The sequence below is a fragment of the Pongo abelii genome, chromosome 8 (assembly GCF_028885655.2).
Source record: "Pongo abelii isolate AG06213 chromosome 8, NHGRI_mPonAbe1-v2.0_pri, whole genome shotgun sequence".
In the NCBI taxonomy this organism is placed as follows: domain Eukaryota; kingdom Metazoa; phylum Chordata; class Mammalia; order Primates; family Hominidae; genus Pongo; species Pongo abelii.
Genome location: NC_071993.2, coordinates 6,624,466 through 6,645,475, shown reverse-complemented (window position 1 = coordinate 6,645,475; position 21,010 = coordinate 6,624,466). Strand labels below are relative to the sequence as shown.

Genomic DNA, 21,010 nt, shown 5'->3' with positions numbered 1-21,010 from the left:
TCATCCATTTACTTATTCCAAAGATGCTTGTTATGAACATCTTACATGGTCAATTCCTGTGCCACGTGTGGTCCCTAAATGAGAAGGGAATATGGGAAAGAGAGAGAGACAGAGTCCCTCAATCTACCTTCTTCCATCCTCTGGATGGGGCCAGAATTCACTGAACATGAGGAAGTGATGAGAAGTGGTGAGGAATGGGTTGGGGAGATATTCTTGGCATTGCCATTTATTTAGAACAGGGTTTCTCAACTTCAGCACTATTGGTTTTGGGAGGGCTCTTGGGGGACTAGCCTGTCATCATAGATTGTTGAGCTGTATCTCTGACCTCACCCTGCTAGATGCCAGGAGCACACCCTCCCGCCATTTGTGACAACCAAAAATATCTGTCTCCAGACATTGCCAAATGTCCTCTAGGAGCAACATCACCCTCTGAGAACCACTGATTTAGAACCACCAGGCACTGTGCTGGATTCTGAGCAAACAAACGAGAAAGCTGCTGGCCTGGCCTGGCGGAGCTGACTCCAGGGCAGCTTTGCCAACTTCAGTGTGCATCTGTTCCCTGGCGCCCTTGCTAAAGCTCCATCCTTTAAACCCCAGAGTTTCTCACCCAGCAGCTCTGGGTGGGGCTGCAGGATTTGCATTTTTAAAGAGGTCTCTGGGATGCTGATGTTTCTGTTTCTCCAGGACCATCTCTGAGAACTATGCGGGCTCCACCCTGTTAACAGGTGAGAGTACAGATGTCCTCTTCTCACATCATAAAACAACTTAATAGTTTTTTGAATTCAGAAATTAGGCCTCCAGTGGATACTCAGCCTGCAGTAAATCTGAAATGTCACAGTGAGGAAGAAAAACAAATAGAGACTCACGTAAGCTAGAACAATGCCAATGGGTGGTCAGTTTTATATATTAATTTTGGCTCCTTTCTGAATTAGCAGATGAACGGTCAGTGAAGGGGCTGGCCTAGGAACCTAAGTATTACCTAATTTTAGAGTTTCCATGGATTCTAAACCCCAAACAACTGCAACCAAGTTTTTTACAACACTTGCATTTGTAAGCTGGCAGCATTTCTGACTGCAACTGGATGTAAGCAATTCACGTTGCCCTAAATGCATACATCCACCCAGATAGACCCAGCTCTTTCTTTCTGCTCTTTCTTTCCCTTCCTCTGGTGCCCTTCCCTAGTCCACCCTGTCCCTTTATTTGCAGCAACCCTTCTGTGACTGTGATAGCCCAGTCCCCCGTCGCCCGGCAGACCCGGCACATGGAGGATTCCGTAGAGTATTCTCTGTAAAACTGTTAGCTCATTGTGGACTGAGCACTGCTACTTCCGCTTGCTGTATTGATACTACCAAATACTGTATTTTCTTTGAAAAGTGTCACACGCCTGCAGGAGGAAGTGGGGTGTGGTGTCACAGCAGCATAGGAGGACAGGAGTGTTTTTGCTACTGGTGTGCCCAAGGGTGACAGCTCACTTTGCCATTTCTTGCTCTGTCTCTGACGCCAAGTTCGTGGGAACCAGCCACGTCTCTATTCATGGGATCAAAGGTTAAGAAAGTGGAGCCCAGGCTCTCGAAGCCTTCTTCTCCGACCGTGCTCTAGGAAGGAGAGGTTTGCCCCATACCTACCCCATAATGTGTTGAGAACATGGACCCTGTCCCATATGCATATCCAGCGCAGTGCTTTGCAATATAGTAGGCAGATATTCCAAATGCTTAGTGACTAACAGCAAAAAACAAATGTGTGTGTCACTTCATCCCCTTGGCAGTGGTTCAGAGGTGTTCTGGGCCATGTCTGATGACCCATGAAACAAGTTCCCATGGTATTTTCATGAGGGAGAATTTCTAAGGATGTTTTAGAAAAGTGTGGTGTGATCATCATAGCCATCTTTTCTACCAAACACTGTCATACACATTTTCCATGGATTAATTCATTAAATCATCACAAAACAGACATAGACCCACTCCTTCATAGACCCTGATGAAGTGGGTCCATTATACACCTTGTTTTGCGGATATGATAATGTAGTCACAGAGAGATTAAGTCACTTGTCCAAGACTGTACAGCTTGGAAACTGATAGAGCTGGCCTATACTCCATGACACTGACATTTACAAACTGCAAGCTCTTTCGTGTGTTAACTCCTTCCTGGGTCTCTTTGCCTTTTTGAACTCTGCCATGCAAAGGTTTGAGAATGGCAGAGCCCCTTGCCCAGGGGCTTCAGCTCCCCTTCTCAGTCTAGGCACCCTTTGACCAGAGCACCTGAGTCCCTGGCCCCAACTTGACGCCCCTGTTTTGGGCGGTGTGCTCTTCCTCACTAAGCACCTACATGACAGGAAGAAATGTCAGGAGGACTGCAAGGGATCCAGCATCTCAGTTAGAGCTGCTGGGTCACAAGATGGTAGAGTCAGAGAGAAGGTTGTCTTTTCAGAGTAAATTTTGATACAAGGAGCAGAGTCCTGCATTTCCATTTACTCCTATAGAAGGCAGCATCTTTGTGTCTAGTAAGTGATTATCCTAACCACGGTTAGAAAATGATGCCAGGGAGGCTGAGTTCCTCCCAACTTTATCTGATGAAGTTAGCTTCTTTCTAGGCTTTGTCCATAGAAATCCTCATTGATCCCAATCAGCCACTTCTAAAGGCATGAATGGCAGAAGCTTGGAGGGAATTGCACAGGCTTATGACATGCTGAGAAAATTACCCAGATGGGCACAGGCGCCCTGACATCCAGAAGAGAACTTAGGGTATTCCAAGAAACTCCGTCTCTGTTGATATCACCCACTTCTTCATTCTTCAAACCATAGCCAGAGAGTAGAAAGAAAGAGCATTAAGCCTCAGGTACAGACAAAGAGAAACATCCTATTAGTACTTAAGATAATTAAGCAAGTTGCCAGGAAAGCCTGTCCCTACAGTCATAACACGTCCTTTGCAAGTAGGGACAGGTGGGAGCAGACAGAAACAGTCTACAGCGAAAACTCCATGCACTCATGTCCTCCCTGACCTAACCTTCAAAGACATTTGCTAACAAGAAATGATGTATTAGTTTGGGTGGAGACACTTAGCCACCAAAGCTGGGTTCAGGTGCTGTTGTTTACTCGCTGTGAGTCCTTTGCACAGTTTTGTGGGTTGTGGGAGATCCAACACATAAGCCCTCTTGGCTATGCTTGGGCTTAGAACAAACGGAGTGGCAGATCAGGAGACAGGGAGATGGAGAAGCATGTCCACCAGTTACAACAAAGGCCAGATCGATGGAGATGGCTAAAACGTTCAGGCAAATAAGTTGGTCATCTCTGTTCACAGTGTCCCAGGCAATGCTGGACTGTGGCAGGGACTCTCTCACCCCTGTCAACTGAGGAGGATGCGCCCCCACCCCACCCCAGCCTATGACATGGCCAAGAATAGTGCAGAAATGGTTCTGCAGATCAGCAGATCCTGCAAAATGAGAAGAGGAGGGTGGAGATGGGTGGGAACGGTTTATTCATGTAGAACATGTTAACCAAAAAATGAGTGACTGAGGCAAGTTTCTCTATCAGTTGAGGTTTATTGAGCTAAAGTTTGAGGACACACCCGGGAAAAACACCAGCCCCAGAAGCACCTGTGACCTGTGCTTTCCAAAGAGGGTTTTAGGAACTCAGTGCTTAAGGAGAGGGGGCAAGCAGGAGGGAAGAGAGAGGAGGGAGGCAGTGAGGCTCTAATTAGCGCTTACCAAATCCATGTCTTACATAAGATAAGGTAAATGTGTGAGAACAGGGAGCAGAGGAACAAATCCATTATGCACCTGCCTCAGAGTCAGGAGAAGAGCGACTGATCTCAGCTGGCCCTTCTTCTGTACCTAGGAAGATGACCTTGAAATCAACATTGTCAGTTGACTTCCTAAAACAGAACTCAGTTTTAGAAGTTAAGCTTAGGTTGCAGTCCTAGGGTTGCAATCGGCATAGGCTTGTTTTATAGGGAAATGTGGATCCTGAAGGATTTAGGGGCCAGAAAGGAATTTCCTTGTGAGCAGTGTGTGAGGGTGGCCATCTGGGAGAAGCACAGGGCCTTTTGTCATTGTGGGATCCTGGCTTACGCAGAATGCTGTGACACAGGGTTGTGAAGTGACCACTGTCTCCTGGGGAAAATGAATGGCACGGTGGCAGGACTCAGCTTCCAGGCTTACCTCTCCCCTTGGCATAACGGGTTTGGGGGGCCTGAGATTTTATTTTCTTTTACAAACTTACCCATCAGATCAATCACTCTTCTTCTTGGGGTGCAGGGATGGGGAGTAAGGATAGGTTAGAGGGATGCAGGTGTCTCTGTTTGAAAACACAAGGAGGGAAAATATGAGCTTTCTAATAATGACCATGATTAAAAACTGCTCGGTAAGTGATGGGTGCTGTTGTCCTCATAACCAACATTATCATCATTTCAGTTTTTATATCTTTTACTGCCTGCTGTTTCCTAGATATGGAAATTATGTGACATAGACTTCAAATATCTAGTCCCTTGATTCCCAATAAATACCCACTTGCCCAAGAAGTTTCAGTACCTGGCTGCTGAAAATACAACTTTTACATCCTTAGTTCATGTGTCTTAATTCTTGATTCAGAAAAGGTATCAACTGTATTCTCCATATCTCAAAGTTAACGTGTCCAAAATAAAATGTCTCATCTTCTTGCGCCATCTAGTTCTTCCCACAGTGCTCCCATCTTGTGAATAGGGATGGCCTCCTACCCTGGGTTGGGGCCCCAAATCTTGAGGTCGCCCTGGCCTCCTTTTCCCTCCCCTCATCTTCAGTCACTTGGTACATCCCGTCAAGAGATATCGGAATCCCTGCACGCTGCCAGAGTCCTTCTGCTGGTGCCCCCCGACCATCAACTGGAAGAGTGAAGTCACCCCCGTAGTCTCTCTTCTTCTGTACCTGTTTCTTACAGTCCTCTCAACACAGGGACCAGGATACCCCCATTCTAGGTGTAAATAAGTCTGCTCTGCACTTAAAGCTGAAGACAGCACGCAGACCCCTCGGGTGGTGTCCTACCTGAACTCCAAGTTCTCACCATGGCCTGTGGACAGCCCCATGGGCACGCCCACCTCATCTGTCTTCTCTACCCCTTGCTCACTCCACACAGCCCATACCCCTTCCCAGAACATGCTTGGCGGCTCCGACCTCACACCCATGTTTCGGCTGGGAAAGCTCACCTGCCGTTGTCTGTGTGGCTCACTCCTCTCCTCCTGCAGGTCTTTACTCAACATCATTTCACAGAGACCCTTCAGGACCAGCGAAGCCCTCCCTGCTGCCCCACCCAGCACTCCCCACCTCTCTCCTCTGCTTAGTTTGTTTCATGGGAGTCACCTGGTGTATTTCATATTATATTCTTCTGCTTTCTTGTCTATCTCATGCATCTGGACCCCTGCACAAAGGATGGGTTTTGTCTCTTTGGCTGACTGCAGTGTCCTAAGACACTTAGTGCCTAGTAGCTCTAGTAACTGTTGAATGAATGAATGAGTTAATGGATGCATAGTTACTATAATCAGAAATCGTGGACACTACAATCATAGAACATTAGGTCATAAATACCAAGGATCCTGAGGAAGAAGGAGAAAGAATATCTATGATTTGGACAGCCATTTTTCCAATTGTGGAACATTGTTTAGCATTTCAAATAATGAAAATAAACACATATAGAGGGCTTACTATGCGCTGGGCATTGTTCTGTTTTATACATATTAACTCGTTTAATCTGTGCAATGCACGTAGGAGTTTATGGAGTTTCCTCATACCTTATCTCATTCAGTTCCCAAAATAATACCAGCAGATTGTGGGTGATTACAACATTTTCAAGGATTCTTCCCCAGGGCAGCTGCTTGTGGGAGAGCTGAGGTCTAGAAATGAGGAGTTAGGAGCAGGAAAGGAACCAAGCCTGACCCCACCCCCACCCCAGCATTTTGATTTATGGAGCTCTGGGAGAAGAGTTTCTCCAGAATGATACTTCATGGCCTCCAGTAGATCCCCCCTCAAAGAAACCAACCTGGGAATGACCCTCTGTGTGGAGATCAAGAAGGAAAGGGGCAAACGAGCCTTTCTTTTTTCCTGCTTATGGACTTAGAGTAAGAGTGTCTGGGACATCCAAGTATATACTGTTTCCATTTTTTCTTTTGACATCTTCGATGATCAAGATACCTGCTAAGGATTTGTTCAGAAATCAGAATTAGTTGTAAGGCAGTTGCCTGAACAACTGAAAGCGTAATGACCCCACAGAGAGCACTAAGGCAACATAAAGTATGGCGAGATGGGATTATTAGGTTGGTGCAAAAGTAATTGTGTTTTTTGCCAACGCTTTTAATGGCAATTTAAAAACAAAAATTGTATTTTTAGTAGAGGCAGGGTTTCGCCATGTTGGTCAGGCTGGTCTTGAACTCCTGACCTCAGGTGATCCGCCCGTCTCAGCCTCCCAAAGTTCTGGGATTACAGGCATGAGCCACCAGGCCCAGCCTTTTTTTTTTCCCCCATTACTTTTAATAGCAAAAACTGCAATTACTTTCACACCAAATTAATAGAATATTTGATGAGTTTTAATATAATTATTGTTATTGTTTTTACCACAACTGATCTTCCCCTACTCTTACTCTCAGAAAAAAAAAAAAGAACTTAATAAATCCATAGTCATTTCAAAAGTGACTTCAATAATTTTAAAGTCATTAGTTGTTGGGACTCTGAAAATGTAGGAATCCTGTTACGCATGACAGATTTCCACGGCGGGCAACAGTCACCTAGCACATGCCTGGTAGTTCAGCTGTAACGTGGGCTAAAAGCTGATGGAAAGCCTAACCCCCTTTTAAACACTATTTCTATGACTGGCTGAACTCCGTGGTGGACGGCAAGGCTGTGTCCTACGTCAGCGAGAACCTGCCCGCTGCAGCCAGGAGGCACCTCACAGGGACTGAAAGCACAGAGGGAGGTGGGCCAGCTGGGGCCTGAGGATCCAGACTTGATGAGACTCACAGACCTTGGCCCACTGCCCTCCTCCCTCCTCACCCACTTTTCTCCCTTCTTCTTCACATCAGTACTGGTGGCAGCACCCTGAGCTGAAGGGGAAAAGTTCATATTCAACATCTGAAGGCATTTTATTTGTATGTCGCTTTGGTGAGAGCTCTGTCCTGTAAGAGGGGACCCTTCCCATCTAGGAGAAAGTCTACCCATACCTGTCCTCATCTGAACTAATTAATTCTATGGATTCTGGAAGGAGAAAAGCAAAAGTGAAAAGTAGGTAAGAAGAAAGCATGGCAGACATGCGCTTGGAATACGGCTGAAGACACTAGATCTGGCAGGTGGTAGGATGCTGTGGAAAGGGACTGAAATCTAAGCCCTGAGTTTGAATTCAGGCCCTCCAAGCACTTTGTAACCATAGACAAGTCACCTAAACTTGCTGAGCCCCAGCCATAAAATCTATAAATTAATAAGATGGAGATAACTACCATAGTTGTCCTGTCTACCTGACAGCTACTGGAATGGTTTATGGAGATAAAATAAGTCAAAGTGTCTATGAGAGTTCATTACAATAATTAATGTGATGATTATGTTTAATATTATTAGGTGAGTAACTAGTAACACCCACTGTATCTCAGGGTTTTTTAAGGATCTCATGAAGCATGAGAAAGATATTGAAAGATGGTAATTTTGTTCGGGTGGAGATGGCCGAGCTCAGAAACAGAAGGAATGGCGTGAACAGAGCCACAAAGACAGATATTCAGGGAGCCTTCAGCAAACCGAAAGAAGTCCAGGCAGGCTGGGACTCCGCTGAGAGTTGTGCTGTGTGAAGGGGGCAACTTGAACCCAATACACGGAGGCTTTTTAATAACAGGTTAAGAAGCTGGGACTCCACTGAGAGTCATGCTGTGTGAAGGGGGTAACTTGAACCCAATACATGGAGGCTTTTAAATAACAAGTTAAGAATTAGGCTTCAACTCAACAAAGACTGGGACAGCTTTCTTAAGTAACAGTGTAATTTGACCAGGGCTATGCCTTAGTGGGACTATCTATTCATGTAACCTATTAAAATTGGTGTCAGAAGATTAATAATGTCATCCCAGGTGTTTTATTTTCTATATTTCAAGGTTTAACTTCGACACTATTGTTGGTTTTTTGGGGGAAAGTGCAGAGTGTTGTTAATGTTGGCAGGCAGGAGGGCAGCACTTGGTCTGTCCACGAAGCCTCCTTCATCTCTAGTTCTGACTGAGGGTTGACTGTTAGGCTTTGGTTTCCTTTGTCACTGTATTGTAGGGGTTATTTTAAATTATTATCTTCAATTTATACTTTATTATTATTATCATTATTTTGAAAAGGGTCTTGCTTTGTCCCCCAGGCTGGAGTGCAGTGGTGCAATCACAGCTCACTGCAGCCTCGACATCCTGGGCTCAGGTGATGCTTCCACCTCGGCCTCCCGAGTAGCTGGAACTATAGGTGTGTGCCACATGCCCAGCTAATTGAAAAAAAAAAATTAGAGACAGGGTCTTGCTTTGTTCCTGAGGCTGGTCTCAAACTCCTAGACTCAAGTGATCCTCCCACCTCAACCTCCCAAAGTGCTGGGATTACAGGCGTGAGCTACTGCGCCTGGCCCATACTTACTATTTTAATTCACTTTTGAGACCATTTTTGTTGGTGAAAGCTAATATTTAGCCTCTTTATTATACTACTTAGTAGAAGTCTTAGCAACAAAGCAAAACGCTACCTGACTATGTGATTTTTTTTTACTAGTTATCATCTTTCTTCTGTGCACATTGTGAAAAAGTCTTTTTTTATATGTTTCTTTTAACAGCAGTCACTTTTACCTAAGAATCCTTTCTATCTCATAAAGAAATGCAAAAGCTATTGGTGTAGCTTAATTTGCCAAAATTTTTCTGAATTGATGTTTACCAAATTTGGCTGAGCAGATGTAATTGGAAACCATTGAATGCTTTGTTTCTCATTCCCAAATTTACTATTGATTAATCTGTGTTCTCTCTTCCACATGTGAGAGGTTTTGATACAAGTGATGACTACTGTTATTTTAATTCTGTGAGACTCTCCCCCAACACTGAGCCATCTGCCACTAAATTATAGTAATACAAATGCTGTCCAAACATTTTATTAAATGAAGAAGTTTGCTATTTCTTGTTTCATTTGCTACTGAGGAAGATTTGATATTTTTTTCAGTTGATGAGAGTATGTTATACTTCTATTGCTTTCTATTTACATGGAATTTGTCCCCATCAGGTTCAGTTATGTGGACATCCTCAGCATCTCTATAAAAGCATACTGGGGGTTTGAATTGTGGAGGGTGAATCAGCCTAGCTAAATAGGTGAGTCAGTGTCCAGAGAATCAAAAGACCAGAATTCTCAGTTCAGTACATAATAGTGTATGACCTAAAGCACTGAGCAATTATACTTGATCATGAACCTGCATCAAAGCTACACACAAAAGACAAATGAGATCACACTTAAAGCTGAAAATAGTGAGCCTGTAAGAGTAAAGATCCTTTGTAGTTTTAAAGTACATAGGGGCCAGGCACCATGGCTCACTCCTGTAATCCCAGCACTTTGGGAGGCCGAGGCAGATGGATCACCTGAGGTCAGGAGTTCAAGACCAGCCTGGCCAGCATGGTGAAACCCAGTCTGTACTAAAAATACAAAACTTAGCCAGGCGTGGTGGCACGCACCTGTAATCCCGCTACTCGGGAGGTTGAGGCAGAAGAATCACTTGAACCCAGGAGGCAAAGGTTGCAGTGAGCCGAGATCGTGCCATTGCACTCCAGCCTGGGCAACAGGGCGAGACTCCGTCTCAAAAAAATAAATAACATAACATAACATCACATCACATAACATAACATAACATAGTACATATCATGATGGTGTTTTGCAGCTGGGGTAGCAAAGCTTGGAAGATTGGATGAGCATACCTGATATCCATCATGACGATGACTGCATCCAGATGAGGACATCAGAGGGTAGTAAGTGCTCTGCAAGAGATAGATGGAGGGTTTTATGGGAACTCCGTAGCAGAATGCAGAGGAAGGTCACATAATTTAACCCAGATATGCTCCTAAAAGACTATTTCTACTTTCCTCCTGCTCTTTTTGGTACACAGCAATGAAGTCGAGAAGGCCCATTAGAAAATATATCAGAGTTGTAATAATAATAACTAACATTTATTGAGCATTTACCTTGAGCCAGCCCCATTCTAAGCACCTTGTGTGTATTTAGCCATTTAATCCTCATGGCTCTTTGGGATGAGTAATAGTATTATCAGTGATTTCCAAATGAGAAAGCAGGCTTAGAGAGTTTAAATAACTCCAGCAGTTCAGTGTATGAGGGCATCGATCTTTTGCTTACAACAAGTGCTGGGCTAAATCCTTTGCTCTTGACTCCCTCTGTAATTGTCTATCACTTAATTTGACTATTGTATACTCTTGCAAGTAAAACAAATGCATGAGATGAAGAGATTTGGTAAAATGTTGCTTTTGAAAATGAACTCCCTAAGCAAAAATGCACTGAGTCTCTAGCATATATCAGACAGGGGGATCAGCTCTGGAGGCACATAGATGATGAAGTCATGGCCCCTTCTCTCGGAATTGTTGAGGAAGACAGACGTGAACCCATAAATCCACCTGCACATTCTAGGGAAATATGGCAGCATGGGCGCCGGCACTCTGTCTTTTCCCCTACCCACAAGCTGACCACATCTCCAAAGGAATGTGATCACGAAGGGAAATTGTTTATCTTCACTGGGGATGAGGGAAGTAAGGCACCCAAATGCACTTGTTCTGAGGAGTTTTTGCTAAATGTATTGCAGATGAGACCAGAGAGACTTGTGTAGTTGGAGTCAAACCCCTCTTCTGAGTATATGTAGCATCTCAAGAATTAAATACGCAACATCCTGGTGGGTCTACTAAGTCCCCACATTAGAGGGCTGAGAGCTGTGAGCCACAGGATCAACCCCACTCGGACTGTAGAAATGGCAGGTGTGACGCAAATCAATATGGCAGGTGCTGTCTAGCAGTGCACTCAGAACTGCAGGAGCCAGGGCTGAGAACTTCCCATGGAGATGTGTTGATGGGAGGGCCCTAGAGGAGAGGAAGGAAGGCTTCCAAGAGGAGCTAGAAACTGAACAGGAACTTGAAAGATGAGGCAGGGGGCAGAGAGGATGGAGTAAAACAGGGAGGCGTTCCAGGGAGAGGATGCAGCTTTCCTAGAAGGCTGAAGCTGTGAAACACATGGCACATTGGAGAAACAGCAGCAATTTTGCAAGATCCTAAGATCATTCAGGCTGGAGCATGCAGATCTGATGGAGACTGAGAGGTGACCAAGGCTGGACAGAGGAGGCTAAGAAGCTGCTGTGAGTCACAAGAGAGGTGATGCAGAATTGGTGGAGCAGGAGATGAAGCAAGTGGGCCATGGGGCACAAGGGGAAGGGTAAAGTTGAAGCAGCAGGTGAGGGCTGGGCGTCACGGCACCCAGCACTGAGCTGGCAAAATGAAGGAAGAGGCAAGTTTGAAAGGGAAGGCAGGGAGTTCTGTATGGGACCTGGTGAGTTTGGGGTCCCCTTGGAGATTTCCAGGAGAGAGTCGAATGCGTGACCTTATTACTCAGACAAGGAGTCTATGGGGGGACCTAGCCCCTGCCTTGTTCGGAACAGCCTGGCCAGTCAGTCTTCTTGTGCATAGATTGTTGTCATAAAGTATGAGACTACCATGTGTTACACAATAGACCACCAGGATGGCTGAACAGCAGAAACGAACTTTATTGGCAATATCAGTTTGCACACCGGGAAGAGACAGTCTTCGGCGTGTACGGAAAGTGCTTTTCCTTCAAAGAGTAAAGTGCAGGCTGGTTTTATGCCTCCCAGGGTTCATATTACACAATAGAGTCAGATATATTCAGAAAGCTTTGGGGAAAATTCTATACATATTTGTGAGGGGAGTTAAGTGCAGGTGCCAGGTGTAAACATATATCCAACATACATCCCATGTTCACTTTGGGGCACAGTTTTAGCATTAAAATGAGGTGCTAAATTTGGCTCTTTATGTCAAAAGGCAAATTATAGGACACAGTGACATTTTGTGTGTAGCACCTGTAAGCTGCTGAAACTGGCTTGAGGTCTGCAGTTGCTTATCAGGAAAGAATGCCTGGAAGGCTGGTTCCCCTGTCCAGTCAGAGTTGCAGGGGTCTGGGTTGTAAATCAGAGTTAGGAAGGGTCTCACACTTCGCCTGATTATTCTTATTATTAGGGAGACTAGCAAGGGTGTGGCTTTTCCTGTAGCTGTAGGAATTTAGGAGGTTGTGATGCCAGCCAAGCCCTGAATCCTCGACCCCTGGGTAACTTTTGTTTCTTTAATCTTAGAGTCCATCTTAGTTGATGAAGGGGCAAATGTCTTGGTCTCTCAGATCACACGTGAATGGAGAGTGAAGATGAGACCGACTGAAATTTAGAGTGCACAGAGGACAGATCACACAGCTTAGTCCGAGGCATGCTATTCCAGCACATATATTTTTGTCTACAGAAACTCTCCTTTCTAGTTTAACACCCAGGGAAATCCCCTTCTGCCTCCTATCTGCTCTGAACACCAAAAGGCAACCCATGAAAATCTTTTATGTTGATTTCTTTCTTGTATATTCATTACACATCTTCTTGGCTCTTAATATAGGTGGATAGATACACATATTTTTACATCCACACATATACATACATATACACACACATATATACTTACATACACACATGTGTGTATATCTGTTAAAAGTGGTAATTTATATACCCAGCAGCATTGTATGAAAGTGTATGATTCATTTTGTCCTTACCAACATTAAGTAATAGCATTTCAAAAATATTTGATAATTGCATAGGCAAAAACATATTATTATTTTTATTATATATTTTTCTTTTCTTTTCTTTTTTTAAGACAGAGTCTTGCTCTGTTGCCTAGGCTGGAGTACAATGGCATGATCTTGGCTCTCTGCAACCTCTGCAGGGAGCCAAGCGATTCCCCTGCCTCAGCCTCCAGAGTCGCTGGGATTACAGGTGCCCCCCACCATGCCTGGCTAATTTCTGCATTTTTGTAGAGAGGGGGGCTTCACCATGTTGGCCAGGATGGTCTCGAACTCCTGACCTCAAGTGATCTGCTCGCCTCAGCTTCCCAAAGTGCTGGGATTACAGGCGTGAGCCACCATGCCCAGACTATTTTATTATATATTTTAAATATTATAATTCTTTTTACAGCTTAAATTAGGACTTAAAATGTTAATTTATCCTCAAATAAAATGTATTATTAATTTCTAATGTTATTTTATTCTCAGCTGTGTTTGCCTAACTGCAGATATTCAAAAGAGCTTAAATACCACAGAACCAAAACTATTTTAATTTTTTTAAAGATCTGATCATTTCCCTTTAGTAATTTGAGGCTACTTTTGATTACTTTAAGATTTTAATTTAATATGCAGCTTTTTCATATATATTCTTTTTACTTTATCTCTATAATCTCTGTATTTATAACACATGCCTTAAAATACCAATTGCATATATTTCTTTTCTTTTGGTTTTTGAATTATCATACAGTAAAATTGACTTTTGGCTTGGTGTAGTTCTGTGAATTTAAGTCTAGACTTCTTTGACCACTTGAGCAATCAAGCTGGAGAACAGTTCTGTCTTTCCCCAAAATTTGCTCATGCTACTCCTCTCTGCTGCAACTCCTGGCAACCACTGATGTTTTTCTTCATATAGTTTTGTCTTTTCAAGACTAGCACATGCAATTACATACTATCTTATTCTGCATGTCTTAAACTGCTCCTATGGCTGAACATTTTTCCACAATTGGTTGCAACTATGATTTTTGTATCCTGTATAGTTTGTGCCTTTGCAATTTATTTTCTTGAGTCATAAACAGTGCTTTCTTACAAATTTGTATACCCATATTATGTAAGAATGGCGTTAACTTACTTCTGTTACACTAACCATAGCTATTTCCCTGGGTAGGTCTTTACTGTTAAGTTTGGTTATTTTCTTTAAATGTATAAGACCTTACCAATAAGAATAACACTTGATAAATAATATTGTAGTACTCTGATGATCCAGTCTGATGCAGTATCCCTAAATCTGGGAAAGGTTGTAAAAAAAAAAAAAATGATGCTATCTTAAAGATGCATTTTTTCTGGCATGTAGAAGTTGGAAACAGACTAAATATGTAGCTACAGACTTTAGTAATGCAGATCGTAGAGCTACTGTCAATAAGATGTCATGCAAGAATGACAAGGAAGCCTGAGAAAATGTCAGAGAAACTTGAATAAAATTTTGTAGTAAAATGTTAACTTAAAAAGCCAAATATAATTCCATACCCACAGAATGATCATAGCACGTAAGGGAAAAAAAAACACAAAACTTGCTAATTAAAAAGACTATGGAAAATAGATCAAAATAGTAAGTGATTTCTTTTATTGGTGGAAATCTGGAGACACTTTATACTAACTTTGTGTGTCTTCTTTATTTTTCATCATGATCACCTAAAAAGCGCTCTGAACTACACAGAGAAAAGCACTCTGTGTAGTTCAGGTGTAAAATGCTGCCATCTGCCTGAAAAACTCACACCTGAGCTTGCGGTTCTATTGAATGATGTGTGAAGATTACCACACAAATACCCGTTCTGTCTTCTAGATGTCAGGTGTATGTCAGGTCACGTCTGACATACATTTCTAGAGGTCTGTGAGCAGATCTTTAGAAAGAGGGATACTGACTTGGCTGTCAAACAGAACATACATGTGTTGGGCAAATCATCAAAATGCTTAGAAGTAACAGAATAGTGCAAGTGAATCTGGTGAAATGGCCATTTAATCTGCATTGTTTATTAAGTAAGAAATCATTGTCCAGGTAAGACCTTCAGGAGGAGAGAGGGTTTTGCCCCAACTCTCTTCCTTGCTGTAATGGAAGCCCCGGTCACCCTGGAGGTTTCCATCTTCTCTTCCTGAGGCAGCATTTCCCAGACGCCTGCTGGGCTGCTGTTGCCTGATTAGAAACCCACCCTGGGAATAGCAGGGTGACACCAGAAAAGGCCAGGGTGTTTTAACTCAGGCTTTGTGAGTTAGTGATCCCTCTAGACTCAAACAGAATTAAGCAAATCTTCAAAAAGTCCCGACAGGGCAAAAACTCCTGTAACTGAAGATGATTCTTAGTGATTTTTCCTGATTTGTGGAGAAATGAAGTTTTGTCTAAAAGACCCAAGTGGCCCAGGAAAGAAGGGATTCTCAAAGAAACTCTCTCCGGAGAACTCACAGCTGTTAGCCCCGCTCCTGCCTGGGAATTCTAAACTCATAGGGCAAAGGGGGCCCCCTAAAGACAAATTTGTAAGTCATCTACCTGCTAATTCAGCAACGTGACAGATACAGAACCCAGCAAATCATGATGTTTACCCAACCGTCTCCTTTAGATAAACCTTCCAAACTCTGCAGGAAATTAGGACTTCATTAATATCTGTGAAATTAGCAGTGCCTGTCAAAAGCTCCTAATTTGTCTTTCTTGTAGAGTCAAAGAACACTGGCATTTAGCATACTGGAGATCCCTTTTGGCTTAGCTAGATGAGGTATTACAGGCCCAAGATCTCCAGGTATGTTACTGATTCTCCTTCCAGGTCTTTATTATTTCAAATAGTTTTATTTCTTTATACAAAGGCAGAAAAGACAATCAATGCTTTGTTTCTTATCTTTGGCTTACTTATGAAAGCTTAGAAAAAATTATAAGTATAAAATGGTCAAAAAGAGAGACGGAGCAAGGAAGTAACTTTTTCGCTGAATATCAGATGATAGTTTCAGATTAATGGGACCTCGGAAAAGTAGGTAAAAAAGAAGAGGTACCTAGTTCACGTAAGTGGCCAGAACACTCAATAATGGAACAATAGATGAAGAATTAGACTAGATTCCTGGATTTGTAGCTAACACTTTGATAACTATCATCTAAACCTCTTGGAAAGCATAATTACTGATTTTTGGGCTTTTATGAAGTATTTTGTTCATCCTTATATGAGAAAGCCCTATTTTATAGTAGTCAATTAGTTTGGAGTTTTCTACGTGGTTTGTGATGTTCAAAGGCTTAGAGTGTGTGTGTATGTGTGTGTAACTGTGAAGAAAGCAGACCTTTTTGAAAATGTCCAGAGTAAATACGGATCAGCTGCTGAATGCCTTGGGCCAATCCCATTACACACATAAATAGACCATGTAAGAATTTTGTGGTGTCATATTTAACTAGTGTGACTAAAATAGACTCGCTCTATATAAACTCATTTTCTGATTACTGTGTGCTGTTTCCTGGGCACCTACTTGAATAACAGAAGACATAAAATGTTGGAAAAATTTTGCCTCACTATCCAACCATTGGGCCTAACTCCATTAGGTTGAGTGGAATTAACTCTTGAGTTACTTCTCAATAGCGAGGTTGAGTGCAGACTTCCAGAAAGCCTCTCACCTCGGCAAGTCAGTGTGTGGTTTTGGGTGAGTCCAGCTGTGTCCTCTGCAGAAGGGGAAGTGAAAACATTTGTTCAGATGGATAGTGGACCTATGTGAGGTTCTGGCTGTCCACGATAAAGCACTGGTTAAGTAGACATGGGGCACCAAAAATAATATCTTTTATAGCCCCCAAACAGCGTTTGTCTTTTGTCTTTTTCCAGGGCGCAACCATGTCGCCATTTCTTCGGATTGGCTTGTCCAACTTTGACTGCGGGTCCTGCCAGTCTTGTCAGGGCGAGGCTGTTAACCCTTACTGTGCTGTGCTCGTCAAAGAGTATGTCGAATCAGGTAAGCTTGAGTGGGTTTTCAAGGCGGGGAAGGAGGAGGAGAACCCTGCTATGAACTATGTATGAAGCAAGGTCTTCCAGGACATTTGACATCATCTGGTGGAACCAAATCCTACCATTTAGGACACTGATGCCCAGCAAAGCCAAGGACTTCCTCATGGACACACATTTCGTGATGGACTCTAAACCAGGACCTGATGGCCTACCAGTGGCTCTATTGCACTGTATCATTTTTCCCACATATACAAAGGGAAAGAGAAAGCTGGGTTGAGGAAATTATGTAAGGAGTTAATGGGAAGGAACTCTAATGAGCTGAAGTAGAACATGGCCCTATGTGGTTAAGCCTGGTTACTTTAAATAAGTCTAGGTAGATTAAGACTGCATAATCTTCCAACCAACTCTAAAGACTGCTTACTGCTGCTTTGGAAAAGCTTCAGTGGATATTACAAAGTATCTATAATTAGCCATTAGAATCCAAATTTCAGAAAACGTACTTTTGCACTCACTAAGGTCTTGGCTGAATGAAAGAATGGTGATGTTTCATCAAGTTTAAATATTTACAGGCAGCTCAAGGTGAGGGGGAAAGTGGGAGAGCCACCCAATGTCCTGTTTGTGGGTTCAGAATGTTCCTTTCCAACAGTCTTATATGTAGGGAATCTCTCTGTGGTCACGTCGGCGGGCTTCCACTCTCCGAGATCCTCACCTCTGCATTGTAAGTTTGCCATGGATTTCCAAAGGAAAAGTAGGAGGGAGTTTAGATCCCACAACTCTCCTGACTGCACACCTTTTCTTGTTTCCCTACGTGCATTTTGATTTTAGCAGACACTTTGTAGGGAATGATAATGATGATGGATGCAGGCTTGCAGTAACTATAAAAGCCATCACAGTTCACTTACACAAAAGTGTTTACGGAGAGACCACTGCAAGAGTGCTGGGGCCAGAGCATAGAGGGGAAAAAAGTCAACCAAATAAGCTGAAGGAACTCAGAAAGACTGCCTTCCCTTTAGAGCATCTATTCCTGCAGAAGAAAGTGGCAATAAACAAAAATACAAACAGCAGGTAATGAAGGAACAAAAAGCAGTGTAAAGAAGAGAGGGACTGGGGGCAGGGATGTGTGTTATTTTATATAGGGCTGTCCTGCAAAGGCCTGTGAGCGAGGGACATTTGCAGATGCAAGAAGAAACTGACTCAGACTTTGAGAACCTCTTGCCAGATACTCAGAGTTCAGATTTTGGGGTTCCCAAACCTACTATTTTGCATCCCCCACCAAAAGCCTTTTTGCTTCACAGCTGACTTTGTCCTTCCAGCCACCCTGAACACATCAAAGTCAGATAGACTGTCTGAATCATCTTGATTTCCTTTGTGCCCAGAGTTCTCTCCTGTTTAGTTAAAAGTGTGAATGCCACTTGCTCCCAACCTAAAACCTTTCAAATGTCACAGACATCTTTGAAGTGTAAAATGTCTGAGTTTTTCAAAGCTGCCTTTGACTTAATGGGTCTCCTGGATCCAGTTCTCTTTACCATCTCAGGTCCCCCTGACATTTGCCTCCTGAGGGCCTTTTTTTTTTCCTTTTTTTTTTTTTTTTTTTTTTTGCTTTTGGCCTTGCCTTTGAACTTGGTTTAATCAGCCATGTGGATCGAGAGTCCTTGTCAGAAAAGAAGGAAACTGGTTTTCCTAAATATTAGCCTGTGGAGTTGGAGGGAGTTTACAGATTTTTGCTTTTGATTTTATTTTGGGTTTGTTCTGAAAAGAAATCACTCTGAATATTATCATTCAATATTTACTTCTACAGAATTTAAACATATTTCAGTTCTTGGGGTGTAAGGCTGCGTTTTCTACAATGAGCCAACAGAACAAGGACAAACAGGCCACGGGGCTGTGGGGCTGTGAGTCATTAAAACAGTAACACTCTAGATAGATAGGGTCCTCTGTTTAGGTGATTACAAACATGGTAAATGAAAATGTAAAAAGTGCCTTGCTTTGGGGATTTTTGCCCTTTCTCAGAGTATTTTTGGCCCTTTTCTCCAGGCACAGAGAATGGTTACCATCAAAAGGAATTATCCAAAAGGGAAGCTTCAGGTCTGTGGAAGTAAAATGTTACTGTGATCATTAATATTGCCATTGGTTTCTAAAAAGCCCAATCTCCAGTCCAATTTTTTTTTAACCAACCCACAAAAAATGTCCCCTTTCTATTCCATCTTTAATAGTCTCATGGTTTATATCTTTCCTAGCCAAGTTTATCTAACATTTTTCAAGCTTATTCAACTCCTTGTATACCCCCAAAATAAATATTAATTTAACAAATGCTAAATGTCTGCTCTGTTTAGCTTTGTGTGTTGGACAGAAGGGGCCCTCGAAAGTTAGAAGGGCTTTATTTCCTGGCTTTAAGCGGATTTTTCCCCTTTTGCTTAATCGACATCTCCGAATTGCTAAATCTGCCACTTAATGTGCTTATATCACAAGAAACAAACACTCAAATGCAGGTTTCTGCTTCTGAAATGATTAAAGAATAAATACCAGAGAAAATCCAAAGTGCGTGAAAGACAAGGAAAAACTTCTTAATTAGTAAACTCTTTGCCAATCACAGAGCAGCTTTAGGGAGGTTTCCCCTAAACTGACCTTCCGGTCTACAGATTTGTTACTAGTTCCAGGGTTCCTGCCTGCCTGCCTCTCCTCACTTGCAAACTTGCAGTTGGCTTCAGCCTCGCTGGCTCCACGGGTAAAGATCAGCACCACCACTCTGACTTGCTCACTAGCTTTTGCTGAGGGTGCATGGTACATGTAAAATGTATCTTCACCCAAGAATTAGAGAAGGAAATAATGGCTCATTATGTTTTAAAGATCATTGTCTCTTACTGTATTTATGTCAAATGGAAAAAAATGTAAATATTTCTTAAAGGAGCATTCATTATGCGCTGAAATTACGCCACTGTGTCTTTCAGATGAACACATAGTAGTTTTGTATTGACTATGTTTAACGTGGGGCCAGTGAGGTTAATCAGTCGTAGGATCAACACTACAGATTAATAAAGGAGAATCTCAAAGGCATAAAAGATTTTTTTAAAAGTTTGTTGCTCAGGTGTTTAAACCCAGAGTGAAGCAACTAACTGTTGAATAGGAAAATAACATTTTGAAACCAACCCAATAGTCCCATAGACAGTTGTTTTTGGCTAATTATAGAAATGGACCCTTCTGATCTTAAAGCTTGGAACTTACATTTGATTTATCTGAGTTTCTTCCTCAAGAAAGGATCCCCACACCTCTCAAAAAAAATATTAAAGAACTGAAACTCACCAGATCATGGCATCCAGAGACTGAAGCACCAGGCCCCTGGTTCATCATGATTGCTTCCTTATCCCTCCCGAGTTCCCGTTTTCTCATACAAAGTTACATTTCTTCCCTGCTATATAAATCCCTAGTTTTAGTTGGTCATGGAGATGGACTTCAGACTGAGCTCTCATCTCCTCGGCTGCAGCACCCAACTAAAGCCTTCTTCCTTGGCAATTCTCGTCATCTCAGTCATTGGCTTTCTGTGCGGTGAGCAGCAGAACCTAGAACGCCTGGTGTTTCGGTAACAATTTCCAGTCCAAGAAATTAGCAGATTGTTGTCTGAATTATCAACATTGGACTTATAAGGTTCAATGCATCACCTTGCGTCTGGACCCAGGGACTGTCTCATTCTGTCCCATATTGTCTCTGATTGTTTTTGTGCTACTTTTGTCTTCCCAACAGAATTCTATATCCCAGAGAACAGAGGGAACAGGTGCTACTGTTGAGTTGAACTGAATTATTTTCCAGGCCTGACTGAAGGAATAATGAGACCTTATGTTTCTGTTCCTAGAGAACGGGCAGATGTATATCCAGAAAAAGCCTACCATGTACCCACCCTGGGACAGCACTTTTGATGCCCATATCAACAAGGGAAGAGTCATGCAGATCATTGTGAAAGGCAAAAACGTGGACCTCATCTCTGAAACCACTGTGGAGCTCTACTCGCTGGCTGAGAGGTGCAGGAAGAACAACGGGAAGACAGAAATATGGGTAACGTTGTGTAAAGTGTATGCCCCTAAGGGATAAGCGTGATGGTAGCAGATGACTGGCTCAGAACGCCCATGTCAATCTGAGGGTGTGATTACACTGGCCTCGGGTCACCAGGCTCCCTACCACTTCCTTACTGGTGATTTGATAATGGCAATGGTTATTCTTTATGGGCTGTAGAACACAT

General features: G+C 42.8%; 1 protein-coding gene across 3 annotated transcripts in view; it reads left to right on the top strand.

The window, feature by feature from the left end:
- PRKCQ (protein kinase C theta) overlaps positions 1–21,010 on the top strand; it is a 165,311-nt gene that overhangs the window by 46,342 nt on the left and 97,959 nt on the right. For 2 of the 3 annotated variants that reach the window (XM_024253393.2, XM_054521886.1), the window contains exons 2-3: positions 16,660–16,786; positions 20,627–20,826. In XM_024253393.2, the coding sequence (XP_024109161.2) occupies positions 16,669–16,786; positions 20,627–20,826 (318 nt within the window). In that variant the 5' untranslated portion in view covers positions 16,660–16,668. Of the gene's footprint in view, positions 1–16,659; positions 16,787–20,626; positions 20,827–21,010 lie in introns of those variants that run through there. The other variant, XM_054521888.1, reaches the window with a different exon arrangement.